Here is a 21,905-nt window from a genome sequence, read left to right as displayed (position 1 = left end):
TTGCATTGAAAAAGAACTAAAACATATCTGACTGTTTTATTTGATGACATCTATCTGTGATGCTTGTGTTTTGTCAGAATAAAGAGTACAAAGATTAGTGTTTCTCCTAACACAGTGGGAATGGTAACTCCAATAAAAAGGGCACCTAGAGCATGCAAAAGATTAACAAAAGGGCACATAAATTATGCTAAGAATCAAAGAAAGGGAAATGCATGGTTATATTTCTTTGGCAAAGTATGGACTGACAGTTGTTGATGGAATCAGAGCTCAAGACAGCAATCAATAAAAGTGTAATGTTTTAAAACATTTTTGAGTTTTTAAATTTCCCGCCTGCATTTCTATTTAAAAGGTCCCAGTAAATATGCCATTCATGGCACTATTATCGTTTATGTATATATACTGTAACGTGTACATATATTGGATATTTTTTAAGTTAAGGTTAAACTTCATATGGGGTGCTCCTAATTAAAGGAGGCTTATACGAAGAAAAATAAGTTTACTTCCGGTTTACTGGTTTACTATTTTGGAATGCATTACAAGGAAATTAATCGAAAGACCAGTTTAAAATCTTTTCACAAAATGGCGTCTTGTCAAAATCAAAACATTCAAAGAATTTAGTGTTTCCATTAATTTTGTTTATTAAACAGAGTAAAACGATAACGATCTATAATAAAGCAGGTGAAATTGACAATCGGGGGTACTGTACAAACTTTTTGTTTAAATAATTTTACTAGTTCACATTTTTGAAAGATTTAGTTTTCATATGATTTGATCTTTTAATCGTTCAATCCCGATTGAGTAGAATTATGATATCGAAATCAATATCATCAAGTGAAAATAATAAAGAAGAAATAGGAAGAGAAACACCCAAGCCAATTTTCGATTTCATAAATCGACTTTCCCTACGGAAACGATATAAATTCCAGAAAAAAAAGCGTACGGTAAAAATGTTGATTTTTGAACCCCCTCCCCCCAAGTGTACGTTTTGTACACTTTGGAAAATGGTTGACAATTATGGATGACCCCTAACATAATATTATGTTTTCATTAATTAGCTTTTTATTACCACAAAAAGGTTCACCTCTTAAAAACTGATAAATGTGACATAAAGCAAGAAAAAATCTATCATTCTAAGAATGAACAAATAATTCTTTATCATAACATTTTAAAATTACAAATGAAAAATAGTTTTATCAAATATAAAAGTGAGGTAAATAATTCTAAAAAGTGTCTAAAAGATACCATGGAAAAAAAAATAAACAATTGTGAATACTAGTATGGCGGATAATGTCTAAGATGCAGCAGTTCTTGAGTGAGATTTGGAGAGATAAACACATAAGTAAGAAATACACACTCCGCATTTATTTTTAATTTCTATAAAATTATGTGCACAAATTGGCTATAAAATCCCATTATAAAAACCTCAATACAGTTATTCTAAAAATGTTTTGTCTCTTCGTTAAAATTTAAAAAAAAATCCAAAGAAATTTCTTTAAATATTTCAATACATTACATTTTTTCCTTCTGCAAAAATAAATGCATTTAATAGACATATTGTACAACAATAAATTAATTCTAAACACAATTTTTCAATTTTAAATATTGTTTCTTTCATATAAAAGACCAATAATTATGACACAGCCTGTTGTTTATTGGTAAAAGATTTAAGACTATTGGTCATCATTTCAGGGTCCATGCCTGACCCAAAAGGATCATCTTTGTCAAATTTCACTTTGGGAAAATCTGGATTAGGTGGGTCCACAATTTGGGACCATTTTAATGTCTGATAATCTGAGGGTCCACCTTTGTCTATTTTCTTGATCTTTGTTTTCTCATGGCGTAACCTGAAAGACAGAAACGATAAATAAATATATAATATATATGTGATGTATCATGCAGATTGAAATTATTTCTTAACAACAAATCTGGTAACCCTGTCATGCCTTCTTTGTTTTAAACTGAATAATAGGTAAATAATAACAAATATGACAGTCCCTTCCTGTCCTTGCATAAATTGGTAGCTGCAAATACATTAACATACAATGCAGCATGCTTAATATCCAGTGGTAATATTTGAAGTATATTCAGGATAACTAAATTCATTGTGAATATTTGGTATATCAAACACCATAACACACAAGGAATGTTTCAAAAATATTTCAATTTTTTGTTGATATCTCATATACAGAATGACGTCTAATTTAGTACATCGTACAGTCGATGTATTTCCTGGCATGATTAATTTCAGGCTTCAGACCAAGGATCAGGAAATTTTTCACCTAATTTCGGTCAATTTCATATAACTTAAAAGTTGGTGCCCCTTTTCAAAAAAGGATTGTCAAAATCTCATTACTGCATGAGACTCATGATGAGTATGCTCATACTCGAAGCATCAACAAACTTGTTTCATTGTTGCATTGCATTTACTTCATGATTTATCCTACCATTTTCCTAAAATCGATCAAGACCAATTAAGGGAAGGCAACAGTTTAAAAATAAAATGATTTGAATGACTCAAAACGATAATTTTTCTCAGTTATTGCTTTCTGAAGTCAAAATTCAGACCAGATGTAATGCCACAATACTAAAACAAACAATTCCAGACTCATTTCCAGGATTAGTTTTGTTTATCAAATTCACAGGAATTCATCGGCTTTTTAATATTTTACCTTTAATAGTGTAAGAAAACTTATGGAAATAGTTGCACTTGCTTTATTTAGGATGAAATTATTTAAAAATTATGATTTAGTGTCTAAATCTGCAGAAAAGAATTTCAAGCATGCGTATTACATAGTAAACAAAGTATGTGTGTTAGTAGTGAAAAAATATTTTTTTCTACGTAAATTAAATCAAGTTTTAATTTAATTTTAAATCATAATTGACAATTATTGTCTTAGCTGTTGAGTAATTAAATAATGAAGCCAGTTGGTATGAAATTTTATTTCTTTATAATATTAGTTTAGAGCTTGTGATTAATTGCCAGGTGTGAATTGCTTCAGATAATAGTTTCCGAAATGAATCAAACTATTTTGGGGACATAATGTTACCTTTTGTTTACATCTGAATTCAGAATATTGTTACTAATTTATTGAAACATCAAATATTTTGGACATTAAATTTAATTAAGAGTAGAAAGTCTTAAATAAAAATCATTTATGGTGAGTTTTCCACAAAATTAATAATTAAATTATACAGAGTAAAATCAACAATCTAAGGGAGATAACTGGTGAATTATTTAAACTTTTTTAATTTGATGTCATTTTCTTAAAATTTATAAATTTACTGTTCAAGACTTTTTCTATTTATTATTATTCTTTAAAACATTCTCTTCCTTTAATAGCCTGTGGATTTTTATTAGGGTGTGTTTTTTTTCCTTCCTTTTCATGTAACTATATACTCTGGTAATACTGAAAAAAACAATATGTATATGCTGACAAGAGTTTACTCCCTTGTGTTATATGTTATAAGGTCAAAAGAAACACTGTCTACCTTTTGATTGTAGTTGTGTGAAATCTATTCTTAACACTCATCAAATTATACATCTATTTATTTAACTTTTCAATTTATTTTATTTGTGTCTCAACCATTAGTTTATATGATATGCAATGTGATGTTTTGATCATGTAAAAATGAATGTCAAGTCATTAAAGAAATGCTCACTGAACAAGTGAAACTGTGAGCTACTGCTCACTGATGATACCCTGCCGCAAGTGGATAATTTTAATAGTGTAAAAATATGCAAGTGTTCGGTAAACAGGAAGTTGTTGAGTGATGAATCTGAAAACGCATCACACGGTATAGCTGACTTGTATAAATCCTGAAACCAAATTTCAGAAATCCTTGTATTGTAGTTCCTGAGAAAAATGTGACGGAAATTTTCAACTTGGTTATCAAGTGTAAAATAGTACAAGTGTTCGGTAAACAGGAAGTTGTTGAGTGATGAATCTGAAAACACATCACACGGTATAGCATACTTATATAAACTTTGAAACAAAATTTCAGAAATCCTTGTATTGTAGTTCCTGAGAAAAATGTGACGAAAATTTTCCACTTGGTTATCATGTGTAAAATAATACAAGTGTTCGGTAAACAGGAAGTTGTCGAGTGATGAATCTGAAAACGCATCACACAGTATAGCTGATTTGTATAAATGCTGAAATCAAATTTCAGAAATCCTTGTATTGTAGTTCCTGAGAAAAAATGTGACGGAAATTTTCAACTTGGTTATCATGTGTAAAATAGTACAAGTGTTCGGTAAACAGGAAGTTGTTGAGTGATGAATCTGAAAACGCATCACACGGTATAGCATACTTATTTAAACCTTGAAACAAAATTTCAGAAATCCTTGTATTGTAGTTCCTGAGAAAAATGTGACGGAAATTTTCAACTTGGTTATCATGTGTAAAATAATACAAGTGTTCTGTAAACAGGAAGTTGTCGAGTGATGAATCTGAAAACGCATCACACGGTATAGCGGACTTGTATAAATCCTGAAACCAAATTTCAGAAATCCTTGTATTGTAGTTCCTGAGAAAAATGTGACGGAAATTTTCAACTCGGTTATCATGTGTAAAATAGTACAAGTGTTCGGTAAACAGGAAGTTGTCGAGTGATGAATCTGAAAACGCATCACACGGTATAGCATACTTATATAAACCTTGAAACAAAATTTAAGAAATCCTTTAATTGTAGTTCCTGAGAAAAATGTGACGAAAATTTTCAACTTGGTTATCATGTGTAAAATAATACAAGTGTTCGGAAAACAGGAAGTTGTCAAGTGATGAATCTGAAAAGGCATTAAACGATGTAGCAGACTTATTTAAACCCTGAAACCAAATTTCAGAAATCCTTATATTGTAGTTCCTGAGAAAAATGCGACGAAAAATATTCATGGGACCGACGGACTGACTGACGGAAGGACAGACAGAGGTAAAACAGTATACCCCCCTTTTTTCAAAGCGGGGGTATAACAATTATAGACAAAGTAGCTGAAAGACTAATGCATTGTTTCAAACCCTAGCTCTTTAAATCTACAAATTAGTATTAACATGACCTTAGAATTCTATTTAAAAGGGAAAATAACTTATATATTCTATGATGTCCTGAGGTGAATTTAGTAAAATCTTCATTTGCCATGAGGTCAAGAAGCTATATAATTGTTACAGTACTTTGCATAGTTTTGGATAAAATTATGTGGATTTATAAAAAGTGTTACTAAATTAAAACTTTAACCTTTGAAATTTCTTGCAGGATAAAAATCAAAACTTCAAAATGTTATGATCTATGGGAGACAACTCAGATATTTTTTGACAGTTTTTTATTTTGTATATGTTGCTGTTTTATTTGTATTTTAATAAATGTAAGATTATATCAAAGAGCAATGAACAGATTTTGACTTTCCAGCATTCCAAATTCTTCAAATTTTCTGTCTTTGTCATGTTTATATTCTTCCCACCATATTTTTTTACATAATTAAAATTGGCCAAATTGAAAATTTCAATAATTTTAGTTGATCAAGAGTGAGCTCCCATGTATATTAATGTTGGTGGTCTTTAATTCTGTGAAAAATATTCAATGACACTTGATTTTCGAATTTCTGTTCCTTCTCATTCTCCATTCAGAAATTGTTGTGTATCTATTCATCAGAAGATAAATATGAGGGGGGATAGCACCTTTATCTGGACTCCAGGATCGGGTGTTTTTAAGCTCAGGATTTCAGGATTTACCCTTTCGGGATCTGGGAATTCTTTTTTCGAATTTCCGGTTGTCGAGATTTAAATTTATTTAAATTCGGGACCTCAAGATTCGGTGTTTTTCAGCCCAGGATTTCCGGGTCAGGACCCCTCCTACCCCCCTCAAATATGATGCATAAGTGGTTTCTAGAAATGCTACATACAAATACAAAGTCAAGTCTAATTTTAAAATGCTAGTTTGAAATAATGCTTAGGTGTTATCTTGGGTTAATCAAAAGAATGAAAACATAGCAATTTGTTTTTCTGAATTCAAAGCTTTAAATAACAATTTAGGGTTAGATTTTAACTGAAGATATTATTTGTGTAAGGTGTAAATGACCTTTTGCAATTGGTTTACAGTACTTGCTTCTGTTTTAAAGAAAACCTACCATTTCCCGTGATAATTCTTGGCTTGTTCTTCATCAAGTCCTGTATCTTTGAGGATGCCATTTAGATCTTTGATATCTCTAGCAATTGTTTCATCATCTATATTGATCTGTGGCTTGGCATAAGATGTATATGCTGGCTGTATCTTTGCCTAAAATATATTTAAATATTTAAAATGCTATTGTATTGGAGATAAAATACATTCGTCCTATACTTGCAATTATTGATTTGTTTTCGGCATTTGGTAAATTTTGTTATTTCAATAATCTATGATAGCTGTTTTCCTAAATGAAAACACCATAATAAAGTTTAGAAAGTACTTTTAATCTTAATTTACAAAGATCATGATTAAGGCAAAATGCTTGGGCATGCAAATATTCCAGTTCACATTTTTTTTTACTTTTGAAGTCATAACTACTAAGGCAAATTGAACCCAAACAATCAAGTGATAATATTATACAACAGTCTGTCAAATCAGCCACCATTTAATTAAACAAAATATACTGAGCCAAAAAAGTTTAGCAACAAAAATATGAAATTTTATTTTATTACCAAATCATAACAAGATATAATTTTGATAATATAAAAATTGAATTTCATCGATGGTTGTTGTTGATTTATGACATATCAACCTATCCTGTGCTGTTGTAATTTGTTGATATCTGTTTGTTAGTCTCTAAACTGTTGACTTATGCACATTAAATTGAGCCACGACGTCAGCAACACTCATGCTTGCATCAACCATTCCAAGAGCCATCTGACGGTCATTTTCGGAGAGGCCTGGTTGACGCCCCATGCAAATTTTTCAAACTTTTATGTGTTTTTCTTACCAATGGTGTGTTTCTGAACGTTGGTGCCAAACAAATTTAAATTTCGTTTTAAAAGTACAGGTACAGAAGGTAAAACGTCAATTACACGTGCAAAGCTGAAATGGCGCAAAATCAATCACCAAGAAAAAAGTACGACTGTTTAAAATTACAGGTAAAACTAAGGACTATATCAATGATGTTTGATAAAAAAAAAATCCAGAAACAACATAAAAAAAAATTGGAAAAAAAGTGTTGCTAAACTTTTTTGGCTCAGTATACAATCACCATGTGTTTCTATTCTAAAGAATAATAAGTATGTCATGAAATGGATAGAGGGGGGAGTCCAAAGACACTTTTTATTTTTTCCCTGCAATGCAAAATATGTTAATCAATTCAGTTAATCAAAGATACCTGTTCAAGCTATCTTTCGGCATTAAAATATCAGAAGTATTATAGAGAAATCAGAACATACAACACTCTGATAAAACCTGATGATCACTTAATTAAGCTTGATTATAGTAAATTCAACTTTTCGTAACCCTACACCATAGATTTCTTTTCTCCACCTAGAAAGTGCAGTTTGTTCTAATGCCTTGAAACCCATAACTTTCTACATCTATTTTACAAGTACATATATATATTCTAATATACTGTCATCCCATTTTTTTGTCAACTTACATAGAAACAAAATGAAGATTTATGCCAAGAAGAACCACTCTAAATGAAAAATATATTTCATGCATTTAGGCTAAAAGAGGACAGACTTCTGAAGCAGTCATTGAATACAAACAAGATGGACTTTTTATTTAAAGTGGTAGAGGACTTCTATATTCATCATTCACTAGTCCTCTGAATTATGTTTTGTAATTTCAAACCTTTTATAGCTTGTTATGCGCTATTGGTTTTGTTCATTGTTGAACGCTGAATAGTGCCCTATACATGCTATAGTTAATGACATTTAAGTATTATGGTCTATGGTGTAGACCTGTCATTGGCAATCATACCATATCTTTTGACTTTTTATACAGATGAAACATTCATTTCTTTCCCTATCTTTTTTTTTATTCAGTCAAATGCAACAAAAGTGTTGTCATAGAATTATGGTGTATCAATTGTCTAGCATTGGCAACACATTATCCAATGATAAGAAGTGTTTGAAGAAAATATAACCTAATAGAGGTATTCTAATACACATAAAAAACTAAACAGACATATTATTTTGGCATTATGATTAACTGTTTGATTGAAGACAGCTTTATTTTCAGCAGCAAATATCACATTCATTTGAAGACGAGAACATTTAAAATAAGATATGAATATTTCCTGCTTTGGACTAGATCAACAAACTGAATCTGAATTTTAATGTTTTGTCCCAATAAGATACTTAACACTCATACAATTATATATATATACTACTAACAGTTTCATCTTCTTTCTTTTTAATTTCCTCCAGTAGATCATCTGTCTTACTTCCTTCTTTCAGTACTGGGTGAGATGGTAAACTCATGGGGTCTATCAGTACATCATATGGCACCATGGGATGACAGAAAGTAGATGTGTTATATAGATCCCATTGTTCTGGCTGACCAAATGTACCTGAAAAATTATGTGACATTTAATTTTTATCAGAATTTATGACAATTAATGCCAAAATTTTTAAAGGACAAATATGCATCTGTAAGAATATATGAAACTTCATGCAAGAAATTGCATCGGTTGATTTGATTTAGAAAAGATACAAAATGGTTAAAGTTTTTATAATATTTTGATCATGTATTAGATTGCTTGCTTGTTGTTTGGTTAATGTTTAGGTGCAAGTATTTGACACATTTTCAGAATGATCAGCTACTAGAAACCTTTGAACTTACTAATGATAGTATATAACATTAACCTGAAACATGACATTTATTTTAACCTTAGAAATATCACTGTCGGTATCAGTTCATTCCAATGGAATGATTTTCAATTTTCAATTTTCAATTTATATTGCTGAAATAATTTTTTTTCTCTTGGAACAAATATTTGGGAAGTATAATAAATGTATTAAGTTATCATTTAGAAGATGAAAGACAGGAAAAATGGTAATATCAGATGACTTTTGAATGCAATTTTACCTTGTCCTTAGGTCACTGTCACATTCACATTTGCCTGGCATCTCTTTTTCTAAATATCATTTAAATATTACAATCAGAACTTACCTATATAATTGCCTTCATAGTTCCACAGTCTGACTGTACAGTCTATAGAAGCTGTCATTATAACTTTGTTTTTCTCTACTAATTCTATACAAGATATACTATCTACATGTCCTCTCCATGTGTTCACCACTGTAATCATAAAAAGATATGTTAAAAATTTGGCATTTATCATAAATATTCATATTCTAAAATTACTAGTCTCTAATATTTTTTCTTTCTTTTATTTGGTTAGTTAACTCCCCTTGATTTCACATTAAGGTATTTATAAACCTTTGATTAGGTACTGTTTGACACAACCAAATATTGCGCAAAAATGAACAGTGACATTTCTCTGTGTAGTCTTTCTGGTAGTGATTTTCCAAGTCAAAATAAAGCACCAACAATTCTCTTGACTTAATTGTGACATTATATACCTTCCTATACGAAATAAAAAGTAGATCTTGTATGTAAATATTGTGGAACATAACAACTATCCCATAGTTTTGGAATGATATTTAGAAACCTGCATTGTGCAAACATAAAATATTATCATATGTTCATAAAACACAAATTTCACAGCAAGTAATCCCAGTTAAACTTTTGCTGTGAGCAAAATGATGGGTGCCACCAGAGGAGCAGACGTAGCTACCCTTCTCAAGTATTTGAATTTCTTGTTGGGTTTGTGTTGCTCAATCTAATCTTATGTGTAGTGCTTTATGGACTTTTTTCTATGATTCAATGTATTATTTTTCTTTTGTCTTTTTTTATTGTCCGGTTTGGTTCCTTCTCTCCCTTTTTGATCAATCGGAAAAAAAGAAAGAATTCTTAAACACTACTTACATTCTGGGGGCTCCTCTTCATAACCTGACAATGCATAGCCATCAACATTATATACAAATACAAATCCTAAATTATCAGCCACACATAGCATAGTATTGGCTTCGTTGATTGTCATTGTACTGATTAAAGCACCCTCTGTTGAAGTCTGGAAAAACAAAAATAATTCTGATTACGAGAAAAAAGTTATTTAAATGGCCTGGTAAATTATCAAGGATGAAAATAAATTCTTACAACTATGCAATAGATATATAATTGAGCTTTTTAAGATTATATCTTTCTTGTGAGATTCAAAAAACAAAGGGAAATAATTTGGTGATCATGTAGTTCTGCAACAGAATTTGTGCACAGTTAAATTCAACCTTGGCCTTTTATAGCTGACTAAGCTGTATGAGTTTTGCTCATTGTTGAAGGCCGTACGATTACCTATAATTGTTAATTTCCAAGTAATTTTGGTCTCTTGTGGAGAGTTGTGCCATTGGCAATCATACCTCATCTTCTTTTTAATATTGACACGTTCTTTTTTGCGCCTGTTCTGGTCAGGAGTCTGTATTTCAGTTGTTTTCCTGATGATTATTGTCTGCCTAGCATAAATCAGGCCATTGATTACTCTTTTTTTATTGTTTAACATTTTGTCCCGCTAGGTCCACTAATAGCTTACTATATACTGAATAGGATTTGCTGATTGTTGAAGGCTTTATAAAGCCTCTAGTTTAGATTCTTCACTTTGTATTTTGTGCATGATAATCTCATTGATATCTCCAATATTTTTATTTTCAAATATGCATATTAAACTAATCTTCAAGCCTGTTTTGCCTTCTTTGAAGTGAAATTTTAAATAATTAATTTTCATGAATCAGCCAAATGTTTTAATTGTTCCACTTACCCCTGGGAAGTCTGCTAAGAGAGATCCTCCCTCAAACACTTTCCAGAACAGGATATGTCCATCAGGTCCGTTGGAGATCAATGAGGCTGCCCCTTTGTTGTAGGCTCTCTCTGACATAAATACTAACTTGCTCACACTACTTTTACCATGTACTGGAAAAGAAAACATGCTGGTTAGGAAACAACCATTTAACACCAAGTGGGGTTATGGTTTTTGTCTGAGTCAAATTGTAGAACAGAATAATCTAATATTTTTTTGAAAAATCATAACACTCCCTGTTGCATTAATGGGCATGAATTCAGAGTAAAGATAAGACATAACAGACATATTTTATTGGAATCACAAATACTCAGCCATGCAATTTATCCAATTAAAAAAAGAGAGGTCATATTGCCACAGGATTGCTTCCCTTGGTACATGTAGTAGATACTGAGCCTGCCATAACTTATTGAGCTAGGAAAGTACTTTTTTAGCTTAGTCACTTAAAGTGTTGCCTTGTGACAAAAAGGTCCCAGGTTTGAGTCCTAGAGGAGACAAAGAGTTTATGAAATAAGCATATACTCACAAGTTACAATATATTATATCATTGACAAACTTACATTTACAGAAAATATGACCAGATACCATATTCCATACAACTATTTCCCCATCATACCCTGCTGTTGCTAGTAAGTTTGGCTGGCACTGGGCTATAGACAATATGTCTTCCTTATGACCATTTTTCTGTAACATGTAATGCATTGTTTAAAGTACAAAATTAAAATGTCTAAAATAATAACATAATATGCTTGGTGCCTGATGAAATCAGGTTTAAACATGTGTGATTTTGTATGTTTGTTTTACTTTTCAAAATACGTTTTTGCAATCTGACACATAAATAAAGGGAAATCATATGCTTCTTATATATATGCATGCATGTAAGCAGAGAAAATTTTAGTTGAAATTGTATTTTAATGAAGTTTTTAAAATATTCAGTCACACACTAAAATGTCTCGCCTTCTTTACTGACAATTGATGTTATGATGATAGTTCTAAATATCAAGCTTCACTAAAAGTATCACATCAATTTATATAATTTTAAACATGATCCAAGAAATTGAGGTCAAGGTCAGTTTATTCAAACCAGAAATACATGTTCACCTTACAATCATTTAATACATCGATTACAGGAATATCTGAGAACACGTAAATGTGAAGTACTGAATAATTTTAATTTGAAGCAAAATATTTAAATACCTACCAAATCATCAGCCCAGACTATATTAGGATGCTGTACTTGGTGTATATTAGAATCAGTTTGAGAGTCAGAGTATATATTGATTCTTTTGTCCCATCCTACAGATATAATATACCGATTCTTGTTCATCTCAACATATACAACATCACAGATTTCATCATTACCCTTGGCTGAAAATAAGAGAATTAATCATGTAAATAACATTATTGTAGTAATTAACCATTATATAAGAAGTTTCAGCCATTGGCCTTCTTCAGTTTCTTTATTTTTCTTCTAACTACATGGTAGACATTTTTCCTTTCACAATCATTATCCAATTTGGAGGTGCACAAGGAATTAGATACTCAATGTTATGGAAAATTAATCATTGGAATTTATTCTCTGGTCTAGAAGACGCAGATCAGCAAAGAGTGTACAGAGAAACAAGAATGTGTCCATAGTACACGGATGCCCCACTCGCAATATAATTTTCCATGTTCAGTGGACCGTGAAATTGGGGTCAAAACTTTAATTTGGAATTAAAATTAGAAAGATCATATCATAGGGAACATGTGTACTAAGTTTCAAGTAGTTGTGACTTTAACTTCATCAAAAACTACCTTGACCAAAAACTTTAACCTGAACTTCGCACTTTCATTTTCTATGTTCAGTTGACCATGAAATTGGGGTCAAAACTATAATTTGGCATTAAAATTAGAAAGATCATATCATGGGGAACATGTGTACTAAGTTTCAAGTGGATTGGACTTCAACTTCATCAAAAACTACCTTGACCAAAAACTTTAACCTGAAGTTGGAAGAACAAACGAACGAACGGAGGCACAGACCAGAAAACATAATGCCCATCTACTATCGTAGGTGGGGCATAAAAAGATGAAATGTAAGATAAGACAAAACATTCACTATTTGAGTGTTCCAGATGGGGAGTGACCTTCATTTCTTTATTTTTTAATAAATAAATTTGGTGTATTAACTGTCTTCTGATTGGTTAAAAGTATTACTTTTATTTTCAATGTTGACAATTTTTATGGTGACACACCCACTCTGACGTTGTATATTCATACGCCAACATGTGTGTATACGTTGTTAATGTCAATATAAATAATATAAAAAGTTCTCTGAGTCTTATTTTTGATAGAAATTTATTTATAATGAATGGCAATATTTTATTTTGAATTTATTGAACCATAAAATTAATTTTTGACTCTTCACATTTTACATAATCCGCTTTGCCAATTATTCAATGTGAAGAGTCAAAAATTAATTTTATGGTTCAATAAATTCAAAATGAATAATAGCCATTCATTAAATGTTTTAAACCATATTTCTCTATGGGGAATATGTCAAAGAGACAAAGGCTCCAGTTATTAACCTGTAAAATCAAAGGTAAAGTATCTCTGTAGAATTGACTATAATAATAGTAGCATAAAAATGCTTTCTTTCAAAAATGAGTCATGTAGTTCTTTGTTATATATCATTTTAAAAATTCAAATAGATGCATGGGTTAAATTTGTTAAATTTGATACATCTAGTTTATCTTGCTGGATTTTGTCGCTGTGTTAAAGACCAATTTGTGACCTTGGCTGTTGTATGCTCTTTGGTTGGCTTGTTGTCTGACATATTCCCCATTTCCATTTTCAATTTTATCATTGAGCCTGATACCCACTAATTGTGTTTCATTGATACAACATGTTTGTCACTAACCCTATGGCTTTGTTGTAATACCTGGTCAAATTTATAAGTGACTATAATAATTATTCTTACATTTTTGTAGTTTTCTGAGACAGTGTCCGTTATTGTAATTCCATATATTTAACACACCATCTCTGGCGCCAGTTATTAACCTGTAAATCAAAGGTAAAGTATATTTTTTTAAGAGAACAAATGATGAGAGGCTCAAAGAAGATTTTATTGAAAACTGCAAATTTGGTACATGCGAAACATTGGTCTTTTAGACTTGTTGTCTGTTTCTGCATATTCGTTTCATATTTTGTTTCTTTTTCTGTGTCGATTTTCTTTAAGCCTCTTACAGACAGTTTACATTGATAAAAAAGTTGAGATAAAAATATAATAATGCTTGGAAGAAAACCCACACAGCATGCAAAAAATATGCTAGTTTAAAAGGTAACAGGAAATGTTACATGGACACATCATTCTGCATGTTAAATTCTAAATAGAGAATTAAATATTACAAAGTATTGAGTGATGATGTTGATGAAGAATGGATACAGCTAGTGATAACAAATAACTACTGAAACTGGTGAACTTGGCAGTGATTTCTTTTTCACTATTTTAAAACTTTATTGATGTAAAATATAATTACATCACCATCCAGACTAATGATTAAAGTGATTAAGGAGGAATGGGTGTCTTCCTCTATCTTGGATTGTAAAAAACAGAGAATCAAAGTTCCAGATTTTCCATCAAGTTAGCAAAATTTGATGCAGGAATGCAGATGTTTAATGTTCATTTTCATTTAAAAGTACCAATTTATAAGAATATAACTTCTAAATATTGATATTTTTGCAAATGTTAATAATTTTTGGTTGTTTTTATTTTTTTTTAAAATTGGCATTTTAAGGGGAGGTAACTCTAAAAAAGTGCATTTTCTGAAGGATGCTGTATAGAATTTTCCTATTTTGTATTTTAGCCGGAAAAAACATACGGTGACCCTATCTCTTCTTTTGATATTCTCAAAGCAGTGTCTGAAAGCTATCTTTTCCTGAAGTATTTAACAATTCTATCATTTTGTTTAGTTTCTAATCACAAAATGGTATTTTTTCCTGTATAATCCATACAAAATGTGTCATTTTGTCCCGTCCTGTAGCTTGAGAAAATGCGCAGTAACCTATCATTTTTATTATATTTTTCAACATGTATCAATAGATACAACGTTTTGGCAAAGTATGAACAAATTCTATCATTTTTATTTTAGACTCCCATACCACCTTAAATGATTAAACTTTTGCCTAGACCAAATTTATATCAACATTGAATAAACATTAATTGTATCATAAGTCAACGTTCTAATTCATTTATTGGTACATGTGAGAATTATTTCAAACTATTATAAAATTTGTTCAGACAAAATAGTATCCTTACTGCCGTTACAAAAATATTTTTCATCAGATAGACCTTTTCCTAGCACCTTAGCCTATAACCTTAGCCTATACAGAGAAAAAGCACATCTTTAAAATCTTCAAATAAAGATTAAAAAATTAGATTATTGAATTCCAAATTACTTGAAACAAGGAATGGATATAACTAAATAGGAATATACCATTCCATGACAAATTAATCCGTTTTGACGGCAGCAGTCCTTTTGCACCAATTACTGTTTTTCAGGGGTATCATTTGCGCCAAAAGTTTTTTTCCAAATGTATCAATTGCGCCAATATTCAGAACTCATTTGTGTCAGTTTACCTGTACACATTTCTATCAGAAATATTAATGATAAATATGTATTTGTTATTGGCTGAAACTCTATCTACCGCAAGATGTACCAGTAATGAAGCAGAAGCATTCCACAGGAATTATTATGATCTGTTTTCTGCATTTCATCCTTCAGTCTTTGTCTTTTTGGACAATAAAGTGAAGTTACAAGCTACTACATACATTAAATTTGGAAGTACCCATGCAGCAGTAGTAAGAAGAAAGTATGTTTCAGAAAAGGAAACATTTGCCATGTAAACTGCCAGTTCCATGTCCAAATAAAGGAGAAGGGAAGTCATTTTTCTTCTAATTGGCGCAATCATATGTTTTATTTTTGGCGCAAATTATACCATGTAATTTTAAAACAAGTGGCGCAAACGTAGCATTAGAGAAAAAAAGTTGTGGTGCAAAAGGACGCATTTTTGGCGCAAACGGATCTCTCCTGTTTTGACAAGGACTACAAAACTAATTTGGAATGATCCATTAATTCTGACATCAAAAATCACACTAGCTGGTGTCAAATATTACCTTCTTTCTGTATTATCAAAGGTCATACAGGTTATAGCAGAATCGCCATGTGCTTCTCCATACTCAAAAATAGCTGTCCCTGTCTCAAAGTCCCAGATCTTTATTACCTAAGCAAATAATACAAAAATAACCATACAAAATACTGGAATATAGCTGTCCCTGTCTCAAAGTCCCAGATCTTAATTACCTAAGCAAATAATACAAAAATAACCATACAAAATACTGGAATATAGCTGTCCCTGTCTCAAAGTCCCAGATCTTAATTACCTAAACAAATAATACATTTACCATAATAATCATAAAAATTACTCAAATATAGCTGTCCCTACGCCAGTCTTAAAGTCCCAGATTGTATTACCTATTAAAAAAAATACCATAATAATACAAAAATATTAAAATACAGCTTCCCTATTTTATAAAGGTCTTATACATAAAAACATAATAGATCATAATACCATGATCATGATAATACTAATACACTAAATGTATAAGTTTTAGGCTTATGTATCTATTCCTCTGGATATTTTAAAGGACAATTGTCTCCCCTTGTTCATATTGTGACTTTGATGGATAAAATACAACTTTAGAAATAATTTTGTTCTTAGTTCATGGGACAATGATGAATTTGTTCCAATAATCTTTATCAGGTGATGGCCTTTCTCGTGGTTTTTTTTAAATGCAGTGTATTTAGGAACAAAGAAAGTTGGGAATGCCTATTCTTAGTAAGAAGAAAACAAGTATCAACCACAATTTTATCTACTTACCGAGCCTTCAGAGCAGGTAATGACATAATTAAAACAGGCATTATATTTGCAGCAAGTGACTGGTTCCTTGTGAGTAACTGTTATATCTCGATGTAATGTTGGTCTGTAAATAGTACAAAACAATAAAAAATTACAAAACATTTAATAGTAGCACACTAATTAACACATGAACAAATATTTATGAAATCCCTATAAAATTAAATTATTTATTGGCCATACTATTTTTCAATTTTAAAAGATATTACTCAGTTTACAGTACGTATCACTCTTTAAAAATTGACAAGTATATGTAAATTTGGAAACTTATTAACTGCAATTTTGGCAAAGCTCATACTAGCATTACAACAACCTAAAAGAGGAACATAATCATGATTTATGGTGTGGGGGTAGTTAAATTTTGAAAACCTTAATAAAAAATTAAAATAAGTTCTTCTCAGAATCAGTAACATTTCACTATCTTTTACAACAAACTTCAATAAAATTCAAAAGCTATAGAAGAGTTACAATCATCCAAAGAGTCAAATCTCATTTACTCATAAATGTTTCAACTTGCTTATTTAACAGTATTAGAATCAAGCCTTTAATAACCATCCAGTTAAAATCTTACCATGCATTCAATGTAAATCACAATATTGCAAATTCTGCTGGCAAAGTCCAATTTTAATAATGGCCAAGCAAAATCATGCATGTTTAATATGTCAAAAAAGCAACCTTGCCAAACTTTTATAACTGCATTGAAAAGACACTAAGAGAAGAAAGGTTTATTCGTTTGTCCTCTCAAAGCAAATGTTTATTTGATGGTTGATACATGTTAAAACTATAATTATTAAACCGAATATCAATCTATCACAAATTAAATGTGTTTTTCCTTAAACAAGAAATTATTTGGTTGTAAAATCTCAAAACATAGAAAGTAACCATATATAAAGGTAATCTGCTCCCAAGAAGGACAACTCCTACAGAACCAAAGAAAGGGGAGGTAACAATTAAACATATTGAATTAAGAAAAACAAAATAAAAATCAGAGATACATTTCATTGGCTGGGAAAGAGAAATTTGGAACTAGGTCAAAGGTTAATGGGACTAATATTGTTTAAATCTCATCATAATTAACATTAGATAATAATTATATAAGTGTTTTAACATTTCAAATTAATATTTTAGCAAATATGTTTGATAACTGATTCTTTTTTGGTAGAAGTATTATATTGTTTTAAATTAACATTAGAGAACATTCCCCTCTTGTCCAGTAAATTGGTTAGTAAATATATCTTAATAGTTGGTCAGCAGACATACCATATACCAAGTTTTATAGACATTTGACTTATAATATTTACCCTTCAGAAGTTTCTAATTCATCACTACATCAGAAAAGAAGAAAATTATTGTGAGAAAATTATACACATACTTTACATACAGTATGTTGTAAAGTATGTAATTTCTCATATATTCAGTTATTACAGATACCATTTATTCAAGTTTTAGTAGTCTAACATATAATTGGTTGTTATAGAAGTTCAGTCAATTTTTTTGTACTATCTTGAGACTAATTTGAACTGTATAAAGACAGCTAACTCTGCCAATGGTCAGTTTAAAATCCTCAACCATTTAAAAGTTTTTAGAAGAAACCAAGAAGCCAATAGACAATGAGTGGATACCTTAATTTTGGTCTACAACAATAAGAAACAACTATATACAAAAACAAAATTGCGAGATATTCTATACATATATTTTGTTTCTAGTGGAAACGGGAACTAATATTGTTAAGAATTAGAATGGTAAAATCAAGACAAAGTATGAAATAATTACTGGTTCAAACTTTGGTAAAAAAAACTAAATCAACTTTATAAAAAAAAAAATTAAAAGTGAAGGAATAAATAATTGAAAAAATTGTGAATTAGGTGAAACATGGTGATATTCTATAGGTGGGGTAAAATACAAATTATTTGTTATAAATATAAAATAATTTCTATTCACTGAAAAACTTGGTCTTTTTGTAGATACTTGAACTTTTGGTGTAACAAACTTTAAATTTAAGATTTTTAAAACTAAAATGTTGTTGAACCCTTAAAGTCATAAGAAACGAGTGACCGGTGAAAAACAATGTTCTTCCAATTCTTGAACCAATGCATACAAACATCATAAACTTAGTCTTCTGTGCACGAATTTATGATTTTCTTCTTGTAAATTTCGTATAATAGTCAATTTTTTATTTCAATCGGTCAGTGTTGTTGTGAAAATATGGCAGGTAATTAAAGTTCGTGTTTTGAAGCCGAAGTTTAACGATTGTCACCTGTTTGTCAACAATCGACAAAAAATCAACAAAAAAGCATGGAAATTGAGCACGTGTTTAACATGTAAATTCGTATAATAGTTTATTTTAAGGACATTCATGGGTATTGTGATCACCGGATTTTTACGAGATGGGTCACACTGAGGTCACTTTGCATACGGAAAATATATCGGGGGAATTGCGTCCTGGAAGCAAGCAATTAAATTAAAGTAAACTTCTTCTAAATATGAATAAATTAAAGAATTTTCTTCAGAAAAAAGTATATGTACATAAGTTTTATAATGAAAACTATCCATTGAGTTATAAAAAAACATATGCATTATTTTTTTTAATTTGAGGTTTCTTATGACTTTAAATTCATGGTTAATGTGTATATGTTTAACCACTATGCTGTAGTTTTATAATAATTCTTAGTTACTAATTTTTGTGGATTTCGTGAGAACAGATAAACTACGAAATTTAATGTTAAAAAAATAAACATTTTCTATAAAGTTGTATGCAGACATAAAAACAAGTTTTCCTCAATTCAAGAAAATTGGTATCTAGGAAAAAAAAAATCTCAGTATCTTTGAAAATTTGAAACCCTAAAAACAATAATACATCCACATTAGCCATACAGAAAATAACTCTGGATCAAGTTTATAAATTTTTTTCAGTAGCCACGACTTATACGGAAATACAGATCAACAAAGTGAAAAAACGCAGAATACAACAGCAATACAAGGTGGGACAACTCTGCATTGGATTTAGAGGAAAACACAAAACTTGGTGTCTATCTTGATTGCATTGTTTGAAAACTTCAAAGGGTTTAAAAAGTAAATTTCCAATAAAAGCAGACATGGATTTTTTGGTATTGAAAGGAATTTTGTAAGCAATAAAGCATTATAAATGACAAAAAGAATTGTCATTATAAATAGCAGAATATGACTGAGGTCTTGTGTAGATATCTGAAGAGATCATCTATATTTTTGTCATTATCATTTATATTTTAACCAAATTCTTTTTCATCACTTTTTTTTTAATGAAAAATAAAGATCCAATAAAAAAGAAATTTAGACTTTCTGAAGGCCCAAAATGTAATACATGTACCAGGTATTGCTTGTAAAAAAACATCAAGACTTATAGTAAGATTTTGTAAAAATTTCTAAATACTTTGAAACCAAAACAGAGAAATTATGTCTTACTAAATTGTTGTACAATGCAAAAGGGGATTGGCTGAAAACAAATCATGTGATTGCACACAATAGCCAATGGCAGTGCAGTAAAGAGGAAGCCATTTTAAGTCCATTCTAGATGGTTAGTAGGACTCACCTGACATTTTTTGTATCTTGATCTGATCTATTAGCAAATTAATTATATATTACTTATTATCTATTGACTACAAGCTAAATATCTTATTATATGCATCTGCTCTCAAAATATGTTTTTAACTTAAAAAACTTTTTGGAATTATATAATTTATCTCATCACAAATAAATTAAAACAAAGATATGAAAAGCTATAAAATTTAAATGATATTTTCAAATGAAATGATTGTTAAATTAATCATCAAAACAACTAAAAAAATTGGTAAAACTATACATATTTAATATATATAATACATTAGCTAATCCTGAAATTTATACAACAAAAATCTTACTTCTGTCGTAACTGTAACAAGCACATATTATCGGTTGCTATTGCCAACGATTTTGAGATAATTGAGTAATGGCAGGCTTGTATATCTCCTCTGATAGCATGACCCTTTTCCCTCACGGTCATCAGACAATTGTGGTCCTGAATATCCCAGATCTGAAATAGTGAACACATGTATTATAAGTTATCTCCCCTTCTGATAATTAAGATGATTATGGAACATTGTTTTTAAGAACCATATTTAGGCTAAGAGAAAGATGACAAATCTAGAAATAATATCGGACTGTAAGGAGATCCTTGTATCTACATAGACATGAAAAACAATCAAACAGTTTTATTGCGAACCAAATGAAAGTTTACCACTAAGTCGTCTGCTCTTGACCAAGGTATTTAAACTTTTGCAAGTTTACCAGTCCCATTGAATCAATACAATAGCTATTGTTCTCTGTGTAGTTTATTCACTTGGACATTTAAATTTCTTCTAGGAGAAATCTATCACTCATTGATTGATTTGCCTGACCAAAAAAATATCTTCTTTGTTGATTGAAATACATGTATAAACTCACATAAACTGCATAGAAATTTAAAGGTCCCATTGCATAAACTAAACAGAGAACAATAACTATTGTATTTGTTAGATGGGACAATAGAACTTACAAAAGTTTAAATCGACAGATAACTTGCAGGTGAATCTGTGGAAAACTTTGATAGGGTTGCAATAATTAAGGGCTTATATGCAGGTTTTCTATATAAATGTATAAATCATACAAATATCAAACTAAAAAACACAATTCCAAACAAAACTGAACATATAAAACATTTCACCCTAATTGTTTGAGATTAACCAAATCTGTCTACATTTGAAGTTTGTCAGACAAAGAAGACTGTATAAAAAGTATTACCTATTCCCAATTATTTTTTTACCTTTATACATCTGTCGGTTGAAATACTGAAGATTCTGTTCTCCTCCTTAGCAATCATAAGATAAAATATTGGTGCATTATGTCCCCTTAACATGGCAGTTGGTTTCCTGTTGATACAAATTAATATACATTTTGAACAAAGTGGATTGCAGTTAAGAAACAAAAAGTAGCATACAGTCAACACAAAGTATATCAATGAAATGCTCTGACATCTCTGTAAGTCAGTATTATAAAAATTACAATATAATGATAATGAAAATAACAA

General features: G+C 30.3%; 1 protein-coding gene across 6 annotated transcripts in view; it reads right to left on the bottom strand.

Annotated features, from left to right (window-relative positions):
* Positions 1-1,185: 1,185 nt before the first annotated feature.
* The window catches only part of LOC143042406 (cilia- and flagella-associated protein 337-like), a 48,645-nt gene continuing 27,925 nt past the window's right edge, over positions 1,186-21,905 (bottom strand). For 3 of the 6 annotated variants that reach the window (XM_076214689.1, XM_076214693.1, XM_076214694.1), the window contains 16 exons: positions 21,642-21,747; positions 20,722-20,873; positions 20,394-20,420; positions 18,127-18,150; positions 16,790-16,892; positions 16,026-16,132; positions 13,830-13,909; positions 12,069-12,235; positions 11,428-11,551; positions 10,829-10,980; positions 9,946-10,090; positions 9,127-9,255; positions 8,349-8,524; positions 7,607-7,645; positions 6,122-6,270; positions 1,186-1,844 (listed from right to left, as the gene is read on the bottom strand). In XM_076214689.1, the coding sequence (XP_076070804.1) occupies positions 1,631-1,844; positions 6,122-6,270; positions 7,607-7,645; positions 8,349-8,524; positions 9,127-9,255; positions 9,946-10,090; positions 10,829-10,980; positions 11,428-11,551; positions 12,069-12,235; positions 13,830-13,909; positions 16,026-16,132; positions 16,790-16,892; positions 18,127-18,150; positions 20,394-20,420; positions 20,722-20,873; positions 21,642-21,747 (1,894 nt within the window). In that variant the 3' untranslated portion in view covers positions 1,186-1,630. The remainder of the gene's footprint in view (positions 1,845-6,121; positions 6,271-7,606; positions 7,646-8,348; positions 8,525-9,126; positions 9,256-9,945; positions 10,091-10,828; positions 10,981-11,427; positions 11,552-12,068; positions 12,236-13,829; positions 13,910-16,025; positions 16,133-16,789; positions 16,893-18,126; positions 18,151-20,393; positions 20,421-20,721; positions 20,874-21,641; positions 21,748-21,905) is intronic. The other 3 variants (XM_076214691.1, XM_076214690.1, XM_076214692.1) reach the window with 3 other exon arrangements.

Source organism: Mytilus galloprovincialis, chromosome 8, assembly GCF_965363235.1.
Source record: "Mytilus galloprovincialis chromosome 8, xbMytGall1.hap1.1, whole genome shotgun sequence".
In the NCBI taxonomy this organism is placed as follows: domain Eukaryota; kingdom Metazoa; phylum Mollusca; class Bivalvia; order Mytilida; family Mytilidae; genus Mytilus; species Mytilus galloprovincialis.
This window is presented reverse-complemented; position numbering and strand designations above follow the sequence as displayed.